At 47.4% G+C, this 14,051-nt stretch overlaps 2 protein-coding genes across 40 annotated transcripts in view; one reads left to right on the top strand and one right to left on the bottom strand.

Annotated features, from left to right (window-relative positions):
• The window catches only part of STMN1 (stathmin 1), a 168,416-nt gene extending 159,667 nt beyond the window's left edge, over nucleotides 1–8,749 (top strand). For 33 of the 39 annotated variants that reach the window (XM_050792896.1, XM_050792872.1, XM_050792979.1 and 30 more), the window contains exons 2-6: nucleotides 2,930–2,960; nucleotides 4,608–4,682; nucleotides 5,526–5,698; nucleotides 7,653–7,844; nucleotides 8,236–8,749. In XM_050792896.1, coding sequence (XP_050648853.1) covers nucleotides 4,670–4,682; nucleotides 5,526–5,698; nucleotides 7,653–7,844; nucleotides 8,236–8,307 — 450 coding nt within the window. In that variant the 5' untranslated portion in view covers nucleotides 2,930–2,960; nucleotides 4,608–4,669 and the 3' untranslated portion in view covers nucleotides 8,308–8,749. Of the gene's footprint in view, nucleotides 1–2,477; nucleotides 2,564–2,929; nucleotides 2,961–4,607; nucleotides 4,683–5,525; nucleotides 5,699–7,652; nucleotides 7,845–8,235 lie in introns of those variants that run through there. The other 6 variants (XM_050792995.1, XM_050792993.1, XM_050792996.1 and 3 more) reach the window with 2 other exon arrangements.
• Nucleotides 1–14,051, bottom strand: part of ZNF593 (zinc finger protein 593) — a 391,757-nt gene that overhangs the window by 272,818 nt on the left and 104,888 nt on the right. The gene's annotated exons all lie outside the window — the stretch shown is intronic.

Raw genomic sequence — 14,051 nt, 5'->3', positions numbered from 1 at the left:
CTCCCACGACACCCTTTGGCCGAGGACAGGCCTCACAAGCAGCTGTGGAACTTGGAGGCGCCATGTGGGAGACAAACCCTGCAGCCTCAAGGCCAACAATGAACAAAGGCTGCCGGGCTGTCTGGCAGGAGAGGAGATCTGACAACGGCCTGGCCCGCCGTTCGATCAGTGTAGACATTCCTTCTGGACTTTGAAGACTGAAGAGCTCTCCTTTAGCTGTCTACACAGATCAAATAAGCTGGATGACTGCCATATCTCCACTTCGTTGTGTGGCTCCATAGTCACAGCCAGCTCCATAACAATCCAACCAAACCATCTGAGCAGAGGCAAAAATAATTCTCATGGGTAAAGATAGACAGTTCCAAGATGTGAACATTAACTCCTTGCTGCCACTTCAGAAGAGAGTGGATCTCGAAGTTCGTTTTAGGAAGCTTTCAAGAAGGGCGATTCTGCCCCTCTCCAAAGTGAAGTGGCAAAGCTGTTGTCTCTCCTTACAGCTGAAAGCCCTTCCTATTCCAAGGCTTATATAGGATACCCACAAAAGCTGACAATGAGCTGTGATCTGGCTCTCGGAATGGCAGCCCCACCCTAAAGGACAGGGATCAGGTCGGGTGCGGTGGCTCATGCCTGTAATCCCAGCACTTTGGGAGGCTGAGACAAGAGGATCTCTTGATCCCAGGAGTTCGAGGTCAACCTGGGCAACATAGTGAGACCCTGTCTCAATTTTTTAAAGTAAAATAATAATAATAATAATAATAAAAGGACAGGAATCATCCCACCTCAAAAGCACCTTTTTATTCATAGGCTCATTCTAGGGGAAACTTTAACCCAGCCCTCTCAGTCCTCAAGCAGCTGTGAGGAGCTCGGGACATTGTCACAGACTGGCCGAACCAGGCATCTCCCAACAAACCCAGAAGCCAAGTGGCATTGCTAAAAAAGATTAAAAATCGACATGAGTTCTAACATCTACGTTCCTTGCTATGGTTTCCATGGAAATAGACATCTGCTCTAGGGAGAAAGAAAAGGTGGGGGGAAGCAGTGTAAGTGCTTTAAAATAATCAGTGTTTTGAAAGATTTATTTCCTTTTTCTGTCACAACATTAATAGTTAGGAATGTGAGATTTTTGTGTGGCAATTTATTGTACTTTAAAAAATGCATTAAATGAGTGGGACTTTCCTCCGTGAACCTCCAGATCAAATACAAAGACTTCAAGATAAAAAGCCTGTTTAGTGGGTAAGGACCTCTTGGGCTTGGGTTCCTTGCTCATTTGTGTTGCCTGCCTATCTGTCGCTTTCCTGAGGGGTCTCATCCCCATCCCTCTCCAACTTTTCTAATGATTTCTGAGACTCTGTTCAGAAAAATGACAGATGGAAGCACCTAGCCATTTTGAAGCCAAATTTGGTCTGAGAAGCCTTTCAATGCTCAGAATCTGAATTATTCCTGGTCCTGCTCACAGGCTAAGTGAAAACCACTTAGATTGGCTTCGGGGGGAGGCCGACCCCACACAAGGGCGATTGTTGGAAAAAGTGCGGCAACAAGCATATTTCAGGCAACAGCGCATTGCTAATTGTTTGCTTTGTGTAGTGTGCTGCTGCTTGTATGATCCAGTTTTTATTGTCTCGGGCACCTCTTAGTTGTATTTTATCTCTGGCACATGCCTAGTGGCTAACTAGGCATGAGAGTCTTTCTAAATTAGAACGGCTGTTTCAGGAAGGTTGGTCATATTTATTTCTTGATTTGGGGAGATGCAGCCCATTAATAAAATAAATATACCTCTTCTGTTTAGTCAAGATCTCAAAGCAGGTGCCTTGGTGTATTGACCACCAACGGAGGACACAGTCTTGGTCAGAGAATGGGAGGAGGCGGGGACCATGTACATTTCATTTATTTTTTTCCCTCTTCTTGTGGGAGAAAGGGCCAGTTATTCTAAGCCTCAGTCAGACCAATTTCCTTTGTGCCTCTGCTGAGGTTCTGAGCTATCCAGGTCAGGGGGAACAGCGACCTTGCGGCTCCTTTTTTGATTTTAAAAGGAACCCAGTGCTGCTCTGGGGAGCACGTGCTCTGAGAACAAAAGCAACACTTAACTGCAATCTGTGTAGTCTAGAACGACTATTGCTCTTCCTCCCCTATCATCCGCGGAAGGCTTGGCAGAACAGATGGAGTCTGCATTTAAGCTGAGTGGCTTTGTTAGACCAAAGGCGATCAAATTCCAGAGCCTCACGCTTTCCCGCACAGGTCCCTGGTCACCGGCTCGGGAACCTGAGGATGCTGGCAAGAACGCACACAGCGAGGGAAGGGACACGCCCGCGACCTGTGGGCTGAGTGGATTAGAAATTACGATGATGTCACAATATGGGTGACACGCCGGTCTCGGTGTAGGGCGCCGGGGGCAGGGGGCCCCGCAAGGGCGTGGAGTGGCATTGTGTTGTCACAGGGGCTCGGGCGTCTTAGGTACCCATGTGGGTGGGGCACTAGAAGGGGCACTGCTCTGAGTGCTGCCCTTGGGGCGAGGCGGGCACGTGGCTCTTACAAGGCGGGGTCCAGGCGGCCAAGGTCTGGAAAGGTAGGGAAGGACCCCACCACCACGCCTGCTCCGCCCTGCCCTTGTTCTCGAGAAGGGGGAGCTGGTTCGGACCTAGTCCGGGGTCCACTGCCACTCCCTCTTCCACGGCGAGACCACCCCCGCAGCCCCAGACCCACACCTGGGGATGCTCCCCAGGCGTCCCGCAACCCCCCGCATTGTCCTCCTGCCCTGCCGGCCAGGACTACACTTCCCGGGGTGCTTCGGGGTCCCGGGGGGCGGGGCTCCACGCGGGTTGTTGGGGGCGGGGGCGGCACGTGCCGCCGCTCTCGGCCAATGCGGAGCCCCGCGGGGAGGTCACGTGCCGCTGTTTGGCGCTTTTGTGCGCGCCCGGGTCTGTTGGTGCTCAGAGTGTGGTCAGGCGGCTCGGACCGAGCAGGTGGGTGCGGGGCTCGGAGGAGGCGGCGGCTGGCTGCGGCCAGCAAGAGGGATCCGGTCGGCGGGAGGGGCTGGGCCGTGGCAGCGACCCCCTGCTGCAGGGCGGCGGGCGGGGCTGCGGGGCCCGGAGGGGCTGGTGGGCGGGGGTCGCTCCGCTTTGTGTGTGGCTCGGGCGGAGCCTCGCCTTTGTCCCCGCTGTCTGGGGGCGCGGCTGTTCGTGGGCAGGGGGCTGGGCGAGCACCCGGAGTCCGCTCCGGGGTGCCGTCGACGAGACAATAGGGGGCGTGGGCCCTCATTTACCTCACTCCCTCTCTTCCCTGCGGGCCCCGCCGGGGTCCCCATTGTCTGAAGGGACGGGGCGGCGCCCCCCGGGACCAGCGGCTTTAGGGCCAAACTGCGGGCAGCCAGGGACGCGACCCTCCCCGCGACCGTCCCCTGGCGACCGCAGCTGGTGACTGAGGGGCGGCGCTCCCGGTCCCCGCGAGGGTTCTTCTGTCTTCGCGGCCGGACGGGCGGACAGCTTGGATGGCGGCAGGCTGGGCATAGGGACGGCGGGAGGCGGTGACGAGCCCACCGCGGGGCCACCCGGGGGCCTGTTCCCAGGGCCTGCCCCACCCGGTGAACTGTGACGGGGGTGGTGGCGGCGGCCTGGAGGTGTTTTTGGCGGGAGTTGGGGGGGGCGTCTGCGCGGGGGGAGTCAGGCAGGGGCGGAGTTACCCGGATTGGACCGTTAGCCCCGCCCACCCCTCCCCTTCCCACGCGCGCGGGCTCTGGGGTGTTGAGAGTTCGGGGAGATTCGAAAAGGCGCGGGGAGGAAGGGGGCGGGGCCAGGGGCCGGAGCGCAGGGCGTGCTCTGATTGGCCGGAGGCGACTGGTCCTCTTCTCGTCTGGACCAGGACCACGCCCATCCTGGGTCCGGTGCTGCGTCTAATTTTCTGCTTTGCCTAAATTTTGTCGCTGCCTCTGGTTTAAATTTCTAGCTTTTGGCAACCTGTCATCCTACGTTTTTGGTACTAGCTGGGGTCTACAAAAATCATAATCTTAAAAAGATCAAGAGATAACAGCATTTTTCATGACATAACGGCAGCAAATATTATAAGTAAAAATCTAGAGGTTCAATAACATTTTGCTTGCTGTTGGGCAAGGGAGCTTAAACCTGAGGGACAATAGGAGTTCAACATTATTGGTTACTATTAGCTTGGGCGTTTTTTTATCCACCACGTCAGACACAGACAAAGCAGGGGTGGGTATTTCATTTACACAATGAGTTGTAGGCAGTATTAAGATGGCTCCGGGGGCACTGTTGAGTTGAATCTGGAATATCTTCTTACAGTTTCGGGGAAATGTTAAAGAGTTTATGGGGGAGAAAGATCCTTCACCCTTGTGACTTCGTCTGATTTTAAAAATCCGAGTTTTATGAACGAGCAAACTCAGTTAACTTGATTTTCTGCAACCAATATCATATTCAGGTCATATTTCCCAATATGTTCATTTAGATTTTGATAATTTTTTTCGTGGTTAATGACGTCTTTATTCTACGTAGTGATTTTTCTGACGATGTATGTAGATGTGGTGTGAGATCTCTTTTGGTTGATGACATATAGAAAGGCAAAGAAAGTGATTGCATGTTTTTGAAAATCATTTTCAGGGCTTTCCTTATCGCAGTTGATTGTGCAGAATACACTGCCTGTCGCTTGTCTTCTATTCACCATGGCTTCTTCTGGTAGGTAATCTATTTGGAAAAGCTGAAATTGTGATGGGCTTATGATTTTAAATTGAGATGGCTCAGGTCTTCACCTTTGATTTGGCACTTATGGTCTTATCCAAAACCTATTTTATGAATATGAGAATTAAAAAATGATTATCACTTGAATGTGCCAAGAGCTCATAGTTGTTTATTAGACAGTTTGGCTTAGTCTGAAGCAAAATTGTGGAGTTTGCACAAGTCTTTTGTTTATGAAAGCGATTGTCAGACACTGATGTCTCAAAACAGTATTTATTAATCCAAAAATGTTGAGGTTTGTTTTTCTGGGAGATGGTTTTTATTTTTTTTTTTTTTGAGACAGGGTCTCACTCTGTTGCCCAGGCTGGAGTGCAGTGGCTTAATTATAGCTCACTGCAGCCTTGACCTCTGGAGCTCAAGTGGGCTCAAGCGATTCTCCCACCTTAGCCTCCATAGCATCTGGGACTATCGGCATGGACTACCACCCACCTAATTAAAAAAAATTTTTTTTTGTAGAGATGGGCTTTCCCTTTGTTGCCAAGGCTGGTCTCAAACTTCAGGGCTCAGGGGATCTTCCTATGTTGGCCTCTCAAAGTGCTGGGATTATAGGCATTAGTCATGGTACCTGGCCTTGGGAAATGGTATTTAGATAATATATTGCTGCAAACACATCTTCCCCTAGTGTCAGTAGGCTGATAGGAATAAAAAGGGGAAAAAACCACAACTTTCCTCATCAGCCCTAATTTAATACATTAAATTGATTTGGGTTTTAGAAAATTATAGTACTGTTTATTAGAATAGGAGAATCCTGGTTTTCTGAATTATAAATATAATCAATTCTAGATATCCAGGTGAAAGAACTGGAGAAGCGTGCCTCAGGCCAGGCTTTTGAGCTGATTCTCAGCCCTCGGTCAAAAGAATCTGTTCCAGAATTCCCCCTTTCCCCTCCAAAGAAGAAGGATCTTTCTCTGGAGGAAATTCAGAAGAAATTAGAAGCTGCAGAAGAAAGACGCAAGGTAAACGAAGCAATTCACAGAAAGCAGGATATTAATTTATGTAATGGGCAGATCAGTTTTATTTCTATTAACAAGAAGAAAACAGAATTGTAGCTACACTGTGATTATTACATATGCCAGTGATTGGAAGGAAATACCAGTCCTCACTTATTGAACTCCTGTTATGTGCCAGCTCTTTTGTTTATATTTTTCTCCTTTAATACATGGTGTTGCCTCAAATAATGGAAATTAGAAACAGTTTCAGGAATGTTAAGTCGTTTTTCTGCAGTCATACAACTAGTAAGTGTTGGGGTCAGAATTTAAGCCCTGGTCTGTCTTAAATCGAAGCTTGTGCTTCCTCTTTGAAAAGATATGTTGCCAGATGATTCTTTGGCACTTTGGTTTTGTTTTTTGAGAGCTGTACAATAAAAACATTTTAAATTGCTAGTGTGATTGTGTTGCTCAGCTGGTATCATGGTAGCTTTTCTTATCTAAGCAATTCTATTATAAAGTAACTATCATTAAAAGCTAATTTGAAGAATCAATAAATATGCTAGTTGTAGAAAATTTGGAAAATACAGAAATTTATAAATGGAAATTAAAAGTATTAATTATCCCACTTCCCAGAAGCAACCAGTGTTAACATTTTGGTGTGTTTCTTTCCATTCGGTGTTACTCATTAACAACTGTACATAACTTTTCATTTAACTCCCTTTCCCAACCCTGATTGGATTGATTTTAAAGTTGGGGCAAGTAAGGCACAAAAGGTAAGGGTAATAACCTTCCCCAGACCAGCATAGTGTGATTTGTAGGACACATACACACCCGCCCAAAGAGCCACAGTGCTTACACTAAGAGTCATCTTCTATGCTTCTATGTAATAGTGTGAGTTCATGGAGTAGGAGGAAGCAATACAACCAAAGATTGGACAGTGGAAAGTTTTTTAGACATCAACCCTGGCCCTGTAGTCATTAGCCTGTGCTTTACATAGTAACTGGCTAAATATAGTGAAACTCCCATCATGACTAGGATTTGGCAGAAGAGAATCAATAGAACCAGTGGCAGATGCTCTGTGGTTATCCTGCAAGTCAGTGGTTCCAAACACATCTGAATGTGTTTTGAGAACAAGCTGTTCTGTTGAAGGGGTCATACCAAGGTATGGTCTGGTAATTAATGCAGTTTCCTGAGACAAAAGCTAAGAAGACTTTTCCTTGAAACAAATTTTTCTGTCTTAAATAGTAATCTGCAGGCTTAGTCTTACATTTCCTATCATTGTTTTATCCAGTTATGGTTAAAATTTTTACAATGAGCTAGTTTTCTTTGGGTAGCTTTTGAAGTTAAATAGTGAAATTCTTTACAATAAAAGTGCCACTCCCAAGTACATATTCCTTAAGTCATCCAGATACCATTAAGCAGTAAATCTTACAAGGATTTCCTTAAGGACTAATTGGGTAAGAGATTTCTGAACAGATAAGCAGTTTTCCAAAGTTAAATACAAATACTAGAAAAAATACCATTTTTACAGTATGATAGGGATAATTCAGGTCCTAACCTCGGTATTATTTAAACCGGACCTTATTTTCTGCCCCTTTTCAGTCCCCTTAGTAATTGATTTTTATTGTAATTTTAACTAATGCTGAATACATTTTTTGAGGCAGAGTCTGTCACCCAGGGTGGAGTGCAGTGGCGCGATCTCGGCTCACTGCAACCTCCACCTCCTGGGTTCAAGCAATTCTCCTGCCTTAGCCTCCCAAGTAGCTTGGATACTACAGGTGCCCGCCACCACGCCTGGCTAATTTTTGTATTTTTAGTATAGGTAGGGTTTCACCATGTTGGCCAAGCTGGTCTTGAACTCCTAACCTCAAATGATCCACCCACCTTGGCCTCCCAAAGTGCTGGGATTACAGGCGTGAGCCACCACCCCCAGCCTGAATACATTTCAAAGTGCCTAGCCTATTAAACTTTTTTTTTCCAGTCGCATGAAGCTGAGGTCTTAAAGCAGCTGGCTGAGAAACGAGAGCACGAGAAAGAAGTGCTTCAGAAGGCAATAGAAGAGAACAACAACTTCAGTAAAATGGCAGAAGAGAAACTGACCCACAAAATGGAAGCTAACAAAGAGAACCGAGAGGCACAAATGGCTGCCAAACTGGAGCGTTTGCGAGAGAAGGTTGGTTTCTTACCTTGTAAAAGGGTTGAGCCTGGAGTTTGATGCACCAATTAGTTGGCTTGAACTAAGTGCTTTGATAAAAGGTATTTGGTGTCTTTTTGTCATCCATTTGGGGCTTAACATGTTAAATGAAAGGTATATTTTAAGATGGAATAGTCAGTAATTCCCAGCATAATTGCACAGTCCTTCGAAGACCAGTATGCAGCTTGTTAGGTTCTACAAGGGACCCAGGAGATTCGATGATGTCTCAGAACTCAAATTTTGTGGTTCCCACAGGCTGTAATATATGCACCGAGGTTGTGTTGGGCCTCTTTGAGGTGGGGGCTGGGGGTCGTGACTTGACAGGTTTTTTTTTTTTTTTGACTGATGACACCTTACCCTTCCTTTACAGGATAAGCACATTGAAGAAGTGCGGAAGAACAAAGAATCCAAAGACCCTGCTGACGAGACTGAAGCTGACTAATTTGCTCTGACAACTGACTTTCTCCCCATCCCCTTCCTAAATATCCAAAGACTGTACTGGCCAGTGTCATTTTATTTTTTCCCTCCTGACAAATATTTTAGAAGCTAATGTAGGACTGTATAGGTAGATTCAGACTGTAAGATGTTGTTTTAGGGGCTAAAGGGGAGAAACTAAAAGTGTTTTACTCTTTTTCTAAAGTGTTGGTCTTTCTAATGTAGCTATTTTTCTTGTTGCATCTTTTCTACTTCAGTACACTTGGTGTACTGGGTTAATGGCTAGTACTGTATTGGCTCTGTGAAAACATATTTGTGAAAAGAGTATGTAGTGGCTTCTTTTGAACTGTTAGATGCTGAATATCTGTTCACTTTTCAATCCCAATTCTGTCCCAATCTTACCAGATGCTACTGGACTTGAATGGTTAATAAAACTGCACAGTGCTGTTGGTGGCAGTGACTTCTTTCGAGTTAGGTTAATAAATCAAGCCATAGAGACCCTCCTGGTTGATACTTGTTCCAGATGGGGCCTTGGGGCTGGTAGAAATACCAAGGCACAAATGACCGCACGTTCTCTGCCCTCAGTTTCTTGCCCCAGTGTGGTTTGCATTGTCTCCCTCCACAATGGCCGCTTTGTTTGGATGCCTCAGCCCAGGTCAGCTGTTACTATATTCTTTCAGATGTTTATTTGCAAACAAGCATTTTTTGTTCTGTGTCCCTTTTAAAAGGCAGATTAAAGGCACAAGCGTGTTACTAGAGAACAGTTTAGAGAGAATCTCAAGGTCCTACTTGGTGGTTTGCTTGCTCTACATTACAGGTGGGGCATGTCCTCATCCTTTCCTGCCATAAAAACGACGACACGAGAATCAGAATATTAATAAAACTTTATGTGCTGCTGTAGCAACTCCTGTGAAATGACTAAAGGGAACCTTAATTATTTCTAGAGTAGCATTTGACAGATACGTCATCTTGTATCCAGAGGCTGTAATAGTCCCCATTGTCAGTGCATTGCCTCTCAATTCAGGGAACGCCTTTGGCAGCTTTCCTGTGCTATTTGGGAAATAGCCTAATTATATATATTTTGTGGCTCTTAGACATCTGTATAAAAGCTCTTGGAAGCCAAGCACTTACAGCAAAAGATGATTGCTAATACTGCGGTGGGGTCCACGTGTTGCTAACGCGTGTGCCTCTGTGGCTTGGGCTGTATCTTGAGATTGGGGTTTTACCACACTTATTTATGAGAACAACAGCCTACCTCAACTTACCTAAGATTGTTAGGATTAAATGGGTTTGTGGCAAGAGAGCACACTTAGAACATAGGTATTTAGCATTCCATATAAATCACGATTACTGTTTTCAACCAGAGGCTAGTGAGTGATCTAAGTTTATACTCTTGAGTTGGAAATTATTATGCAGTTTTTGTATTCCTTGAATTGACTTTTAAATTTACTTAAATGATCAGAGGAATTCTGAACAAAGCTTGGTTTTAAGAGTTATGCCCATGTAGGGCAAATAGGAACAAGTGCAAGTCTAGTTGAATACAACAATAGGTTCTGAGCAATATCTAAAGCAAGAGGACAGGATGAGGCTTGTGTGCAGTGGTGCAGCACAGTTCATCTTGGCTCTGTCTCTGGCACACAGTAGGTGCCCTGGGATCTTTAAAATGCCAGTTCTGAGTAGATGGGAATACAAAGAGGGCCTGAGGGTAGAAACTTGGCATAATGATACAAGGTGTCCTACAAGTGGCAGTAAGCTTTTGTTCATCTAGGACATTTAGGGAGGGAAACTGGCCTCAGGAGAAAGCAAGGGAAGGATCAACATAGATCTGAAAGGATGCCCCGTCAGTTGCCACCAATCCCACAGTGGCCCTGACTTCTATCCGAGGGTGATCCTGAGCCCCTGCCTTGTGACAGGCTTAAGTCACAGGAAACTGAAGGGGATGTATCTTACCACAGAAATATAAACTCTGGCTTTTCTATTTCACCTTGACCTTTGGAGAAGCACTTAGTCCTGGACCCCCATTTTCTCCTGGATAAAATGAGACAGTTGGGGGACATCAGTTAAGTAACTGTTACTCCCACATTCTTTGTATCTGGCTTGGAGTGAAGCGAAGGAGCGGTGGCACCTACGAGCTTCTGGGAAGTGCCTCTTGGCATGCTTTCCCGGGCCCAGCATTCTCTGTGCCATCATGGGAGTCTGCATCTGTCCCAGTGGGGCCAGCCTCTCCCGGCAGCACTTCCAATAGGTTGGCCTAATAAGGCCAGAGTGGTTTGACAAGCAGTCGAGGCTGTCACCAAGGTGCACACTCCACTCCGTTCCTTTTGTCTTGAATGGAAGATGAGGCTTGTCGCTTCCTGAGGATTTTGTACTTGAGCCTTATGATTGACTGGGCTCAGTGGAGAGAGGTTTGAAGGACGTGAAGGAGGCCCTTAAGTTAACATTTGACAAGCACCTAGATTGTGCTCCACTCTGGCCTGTGTGCTAGGGATGGAGAAAAAAATGGGATGGGGCCAGCACATCATGTGTCCATGTGAGGGGAAGGAGAGCTGTAGAACGCTTACTTACCTGAGGGTGAGGCTCTCGACCACATACTTGTACTCACCAGGGTGCTCTAGTGCTTTGGTAAAAGGAGTGATCACAGAGGGCTTTGTGGTCTGGGAAGCTTTGAGAAGAGAAAGCACTTGAGCTTGTCCTTTGGGAAGTCAGATGAACCTTCCAAGCCAAACCCCAATAAAGCACTTAATTGTTAAACACTTAGTAAGCCTGTGATTACAGCATGCACAGAGAACCTGCCATAGTTAATGGCCTGTAGTAGGCCCTCCAGGCAGGCCCCCTCCCCATTTCTTTATTCTAAGCAGTGGAGGCTCTTTGAAGGCTTTTGAACATGGGGACTGCAGTGGTTAGTAACAAAGCCATTTTAAGGAAGAGAAAGTGGAGGCAGGGTGAGTTGACTGGAGAATGGCTGCCATACAGGCTACAGTGGTCATCGTGGCTGTTGGGGCAGCACAGGGATGAGGTGGGAGGGCCTGATGGGCTCTGAAGCAATCCATGTGACTGACTGCACTGAAGAACTGGGACATGTGCTCTAAACTTGGGAAGCTGGAAGAGAAACAAACCACTCCACTTGGGAAAATGGCAGTGCCACTATTTACTGAGCACTTGACATCCAGGCATCGTGTTCATTGTCTCCACCATACAGAGAAGTGAACAGGCAATGTAACGTACCCAAGGTCCTAAGCTAATAGGAGCAGCTTACCCAGGCAGTCCTGCTCTAGTCCCTGCACAGGGAGGGGGGCTGCTCTGACAGCTCAGCGTCCCCTCATCGCCTGGAACAATTCCCCTCTGCCTCAGACCTGTTCACAAGATTCAGTGAGCAAATGAAAGTCCTATATTCAGCTGGTCCCACCTCCTTAAAAAGGCAGGGCCTCTTGTTATCCTTGCATGCCTTGGAGTGAGGTCTCATCCCCCGCCCCCAGCACTTTTATAAAGGTGCTCCTGTCTACTCTGTATCACTCTCCCAGTGGAGAATTCTGATTTTCAGCGATGTTTTAGCTCTCCCAGTAAAACTGGGCACCCAGATGAGTTTGGCTACCTTACTGTGAATTCATTTGTTTGAATCACTGTTAAATGTGGTTCATTTAGGAATACAGAAGATGAAGACCAAGTTTTTTTTTTTTTTTTTCCCCTGAGACAAGAGTCTTGCTCTGTTGCCCAGGCTGGAGTGCAGTGGCATGATCTTGGCTCACTGCAACCTGCCTCCTCCCAGGCAATTCTCCTGCCTCAGCCTCCCGAGTAGCTGGGATTACAGGCATGCGCCACCATGCCGGGCTAATTTTTTTTTTTTTTTTTTTTTTTTTTTTTGAGACGGAGTCTCACGCTGTTGCCCAGGCTGGAGTGCAGTGGCGCGATCTCGGCTCACTGCAAGCTCCGCCTCCCGGGTTCCCGCCATTCTCCTGCCTCAGCCTCCTGAGTAGCTGGGACTACAGGCGCCCGCCACCGCGCCCGGCTAATTTTTTGTATTTTTAGTAGAGACGGGGTTTCACTGTGGTCTCGATCTCCTGACCTTGTGATCCGCCCGCCTCGGCCTCCCAAAGTGCTGGGATTACAGGCTTGAGCCACCGCGCCCGGCCATGCCGGGCTAATTTTTGTATTCTTAGTAGAGACCATGTTGGCCAGGCTGGTCTTGCACTCTTGACCTCATCATCTGCCTGCCTCGGCCTCCCAAAGTGCTGAGATTATAGGCGTGAGCCACCCACCCAGCAAGGCCAAGTTTCTTATAGAAAAGCTTCCCCCTTTGGGTGAAAGTTGGACTAGATGCCCTAGAAGTTCCGTTCCAAATCCAAGACTGTGATTCTCTACAGGGTTGGATTGCAGACCACCTGAGATCAGAGACCATGTCATAAACAGAGCCGAACTCCAAGTCCCCAGACACATTGTTGGTGAGTCAAGTCTCTTGATACTTGCCTCTTCCCTTTTTGCCCAGGTGAAAGAAAGGTCCAAAATGTCCCTGTGGCTGCGGCCTCTGCCAGCAGAAGCTGGTATTCTGTACTTAAGGGCATAGGAAAGGGATTCTGACTTGTTTCTTACATGCACTTAGATTTTTAAAACTTAGTTGTAGGTTTTGATGAGCTCCAAAATGCAGCAGCTTCGTGGAGGGGCTCTGGTTCATAGCTGGAAAGGCCTGGCCTTCTTCCATCATGGCCAAGAGCAGAGCAGTACCTTCCCAGTCCTTGGACACCAAATCCTACTGAGACAAGTAGGCTGCTGAAATTGGATCCACAGGAAGAAGAAACAGACAGGAAATGAGCCAGCTGCCTCATTGCAGCCATCTCAGCAGAAGAGGACTGAGCCTCTGCTGGGCCTGGAGCTTCCAACCCCTGTGGCTTCCTGCTCCCCTCACTGGCAAAAAGCCCCAGTATTCACTGGAATGGGGAGGTCCCCATGCTAAGCCTAGGCTCCCCTCTTCCCTGCTCTCATAGCTCTCTACTTAATAGCAGCAACTAATAATTATTTGCATTGTCTCAGTGAATCCCCAGAACAACCTTAGGAGGTTATTATGGCCATTCCACAGGCAAGAAGTAAGGCAACTGGACCTAGATTAGAGGATTTGCCTAAATTCACAACTAGCAAGCAGTGGACTCAGGACTCAAACCCAGACTATTAACCCCCATGCTGTACGGCAGCTCCTCATGTATCACAAGTGTTACTCATTAATTCAAGTGTCTCCCCAGCTAGAACATAGGGTCCCTGAGAGCAGGGGTTCCGCCTGTCACATTCACCACTGGATCTCCTGGCTCGTGGTGGGAGGTTAATGTGCTGGATTAAATAATGATGAGTGGGTGGGTGACTCCCACAGTCTACTTCGGGGCACTGGCTTTGTCCTCATCTTTTGCAGACCCCATGTGGGGTCAACCCTGTTTTCTAGAAGCAAATGATGGGTCTTCACCTTTGCAGATGGCTCTGAGGTGCACAATCCTTAATGGAATCCTCCTGGATCCGAACACACAAACTGGTGGCCTGCAGCCAATGTTGAACCATAGGCATGTTGCATTCAGCGCATGCTGTGTTTTAAATTGAATTAGCTGACAATTCCATGTGAAAATCTGATTTCAAGCTTATCTTGAAAAAAGCCGACAGATCTGGCAATCCTGGGCTCGCAGTCCCTCCCAGCTGCCGACAGCGGACTCTGGGCAGTTGCTGCCTCCTCGAGGTAGGACTTGTGTTCTGCAGCTCTCCATCCCACTTGGGCCC

This window comes from Macaca thibetana, chromosome 1, assembly GCF_024542745.1.
Source record: "Macaca thibetana thibetana isolate TM-01 chromosome 1, ASM2454274v1, whole genome shotgun sequence".
Taxonomy (NCBI): domain Eukaryota; kingdom Metazoa; phylum Chordata; class Mammalia; order Primates; family Cercopithecidae; genus Macaca; species Macaca thibetana.
This window is presented reverse-complemented; position numbering and strand designations above follow the sequence as displayed.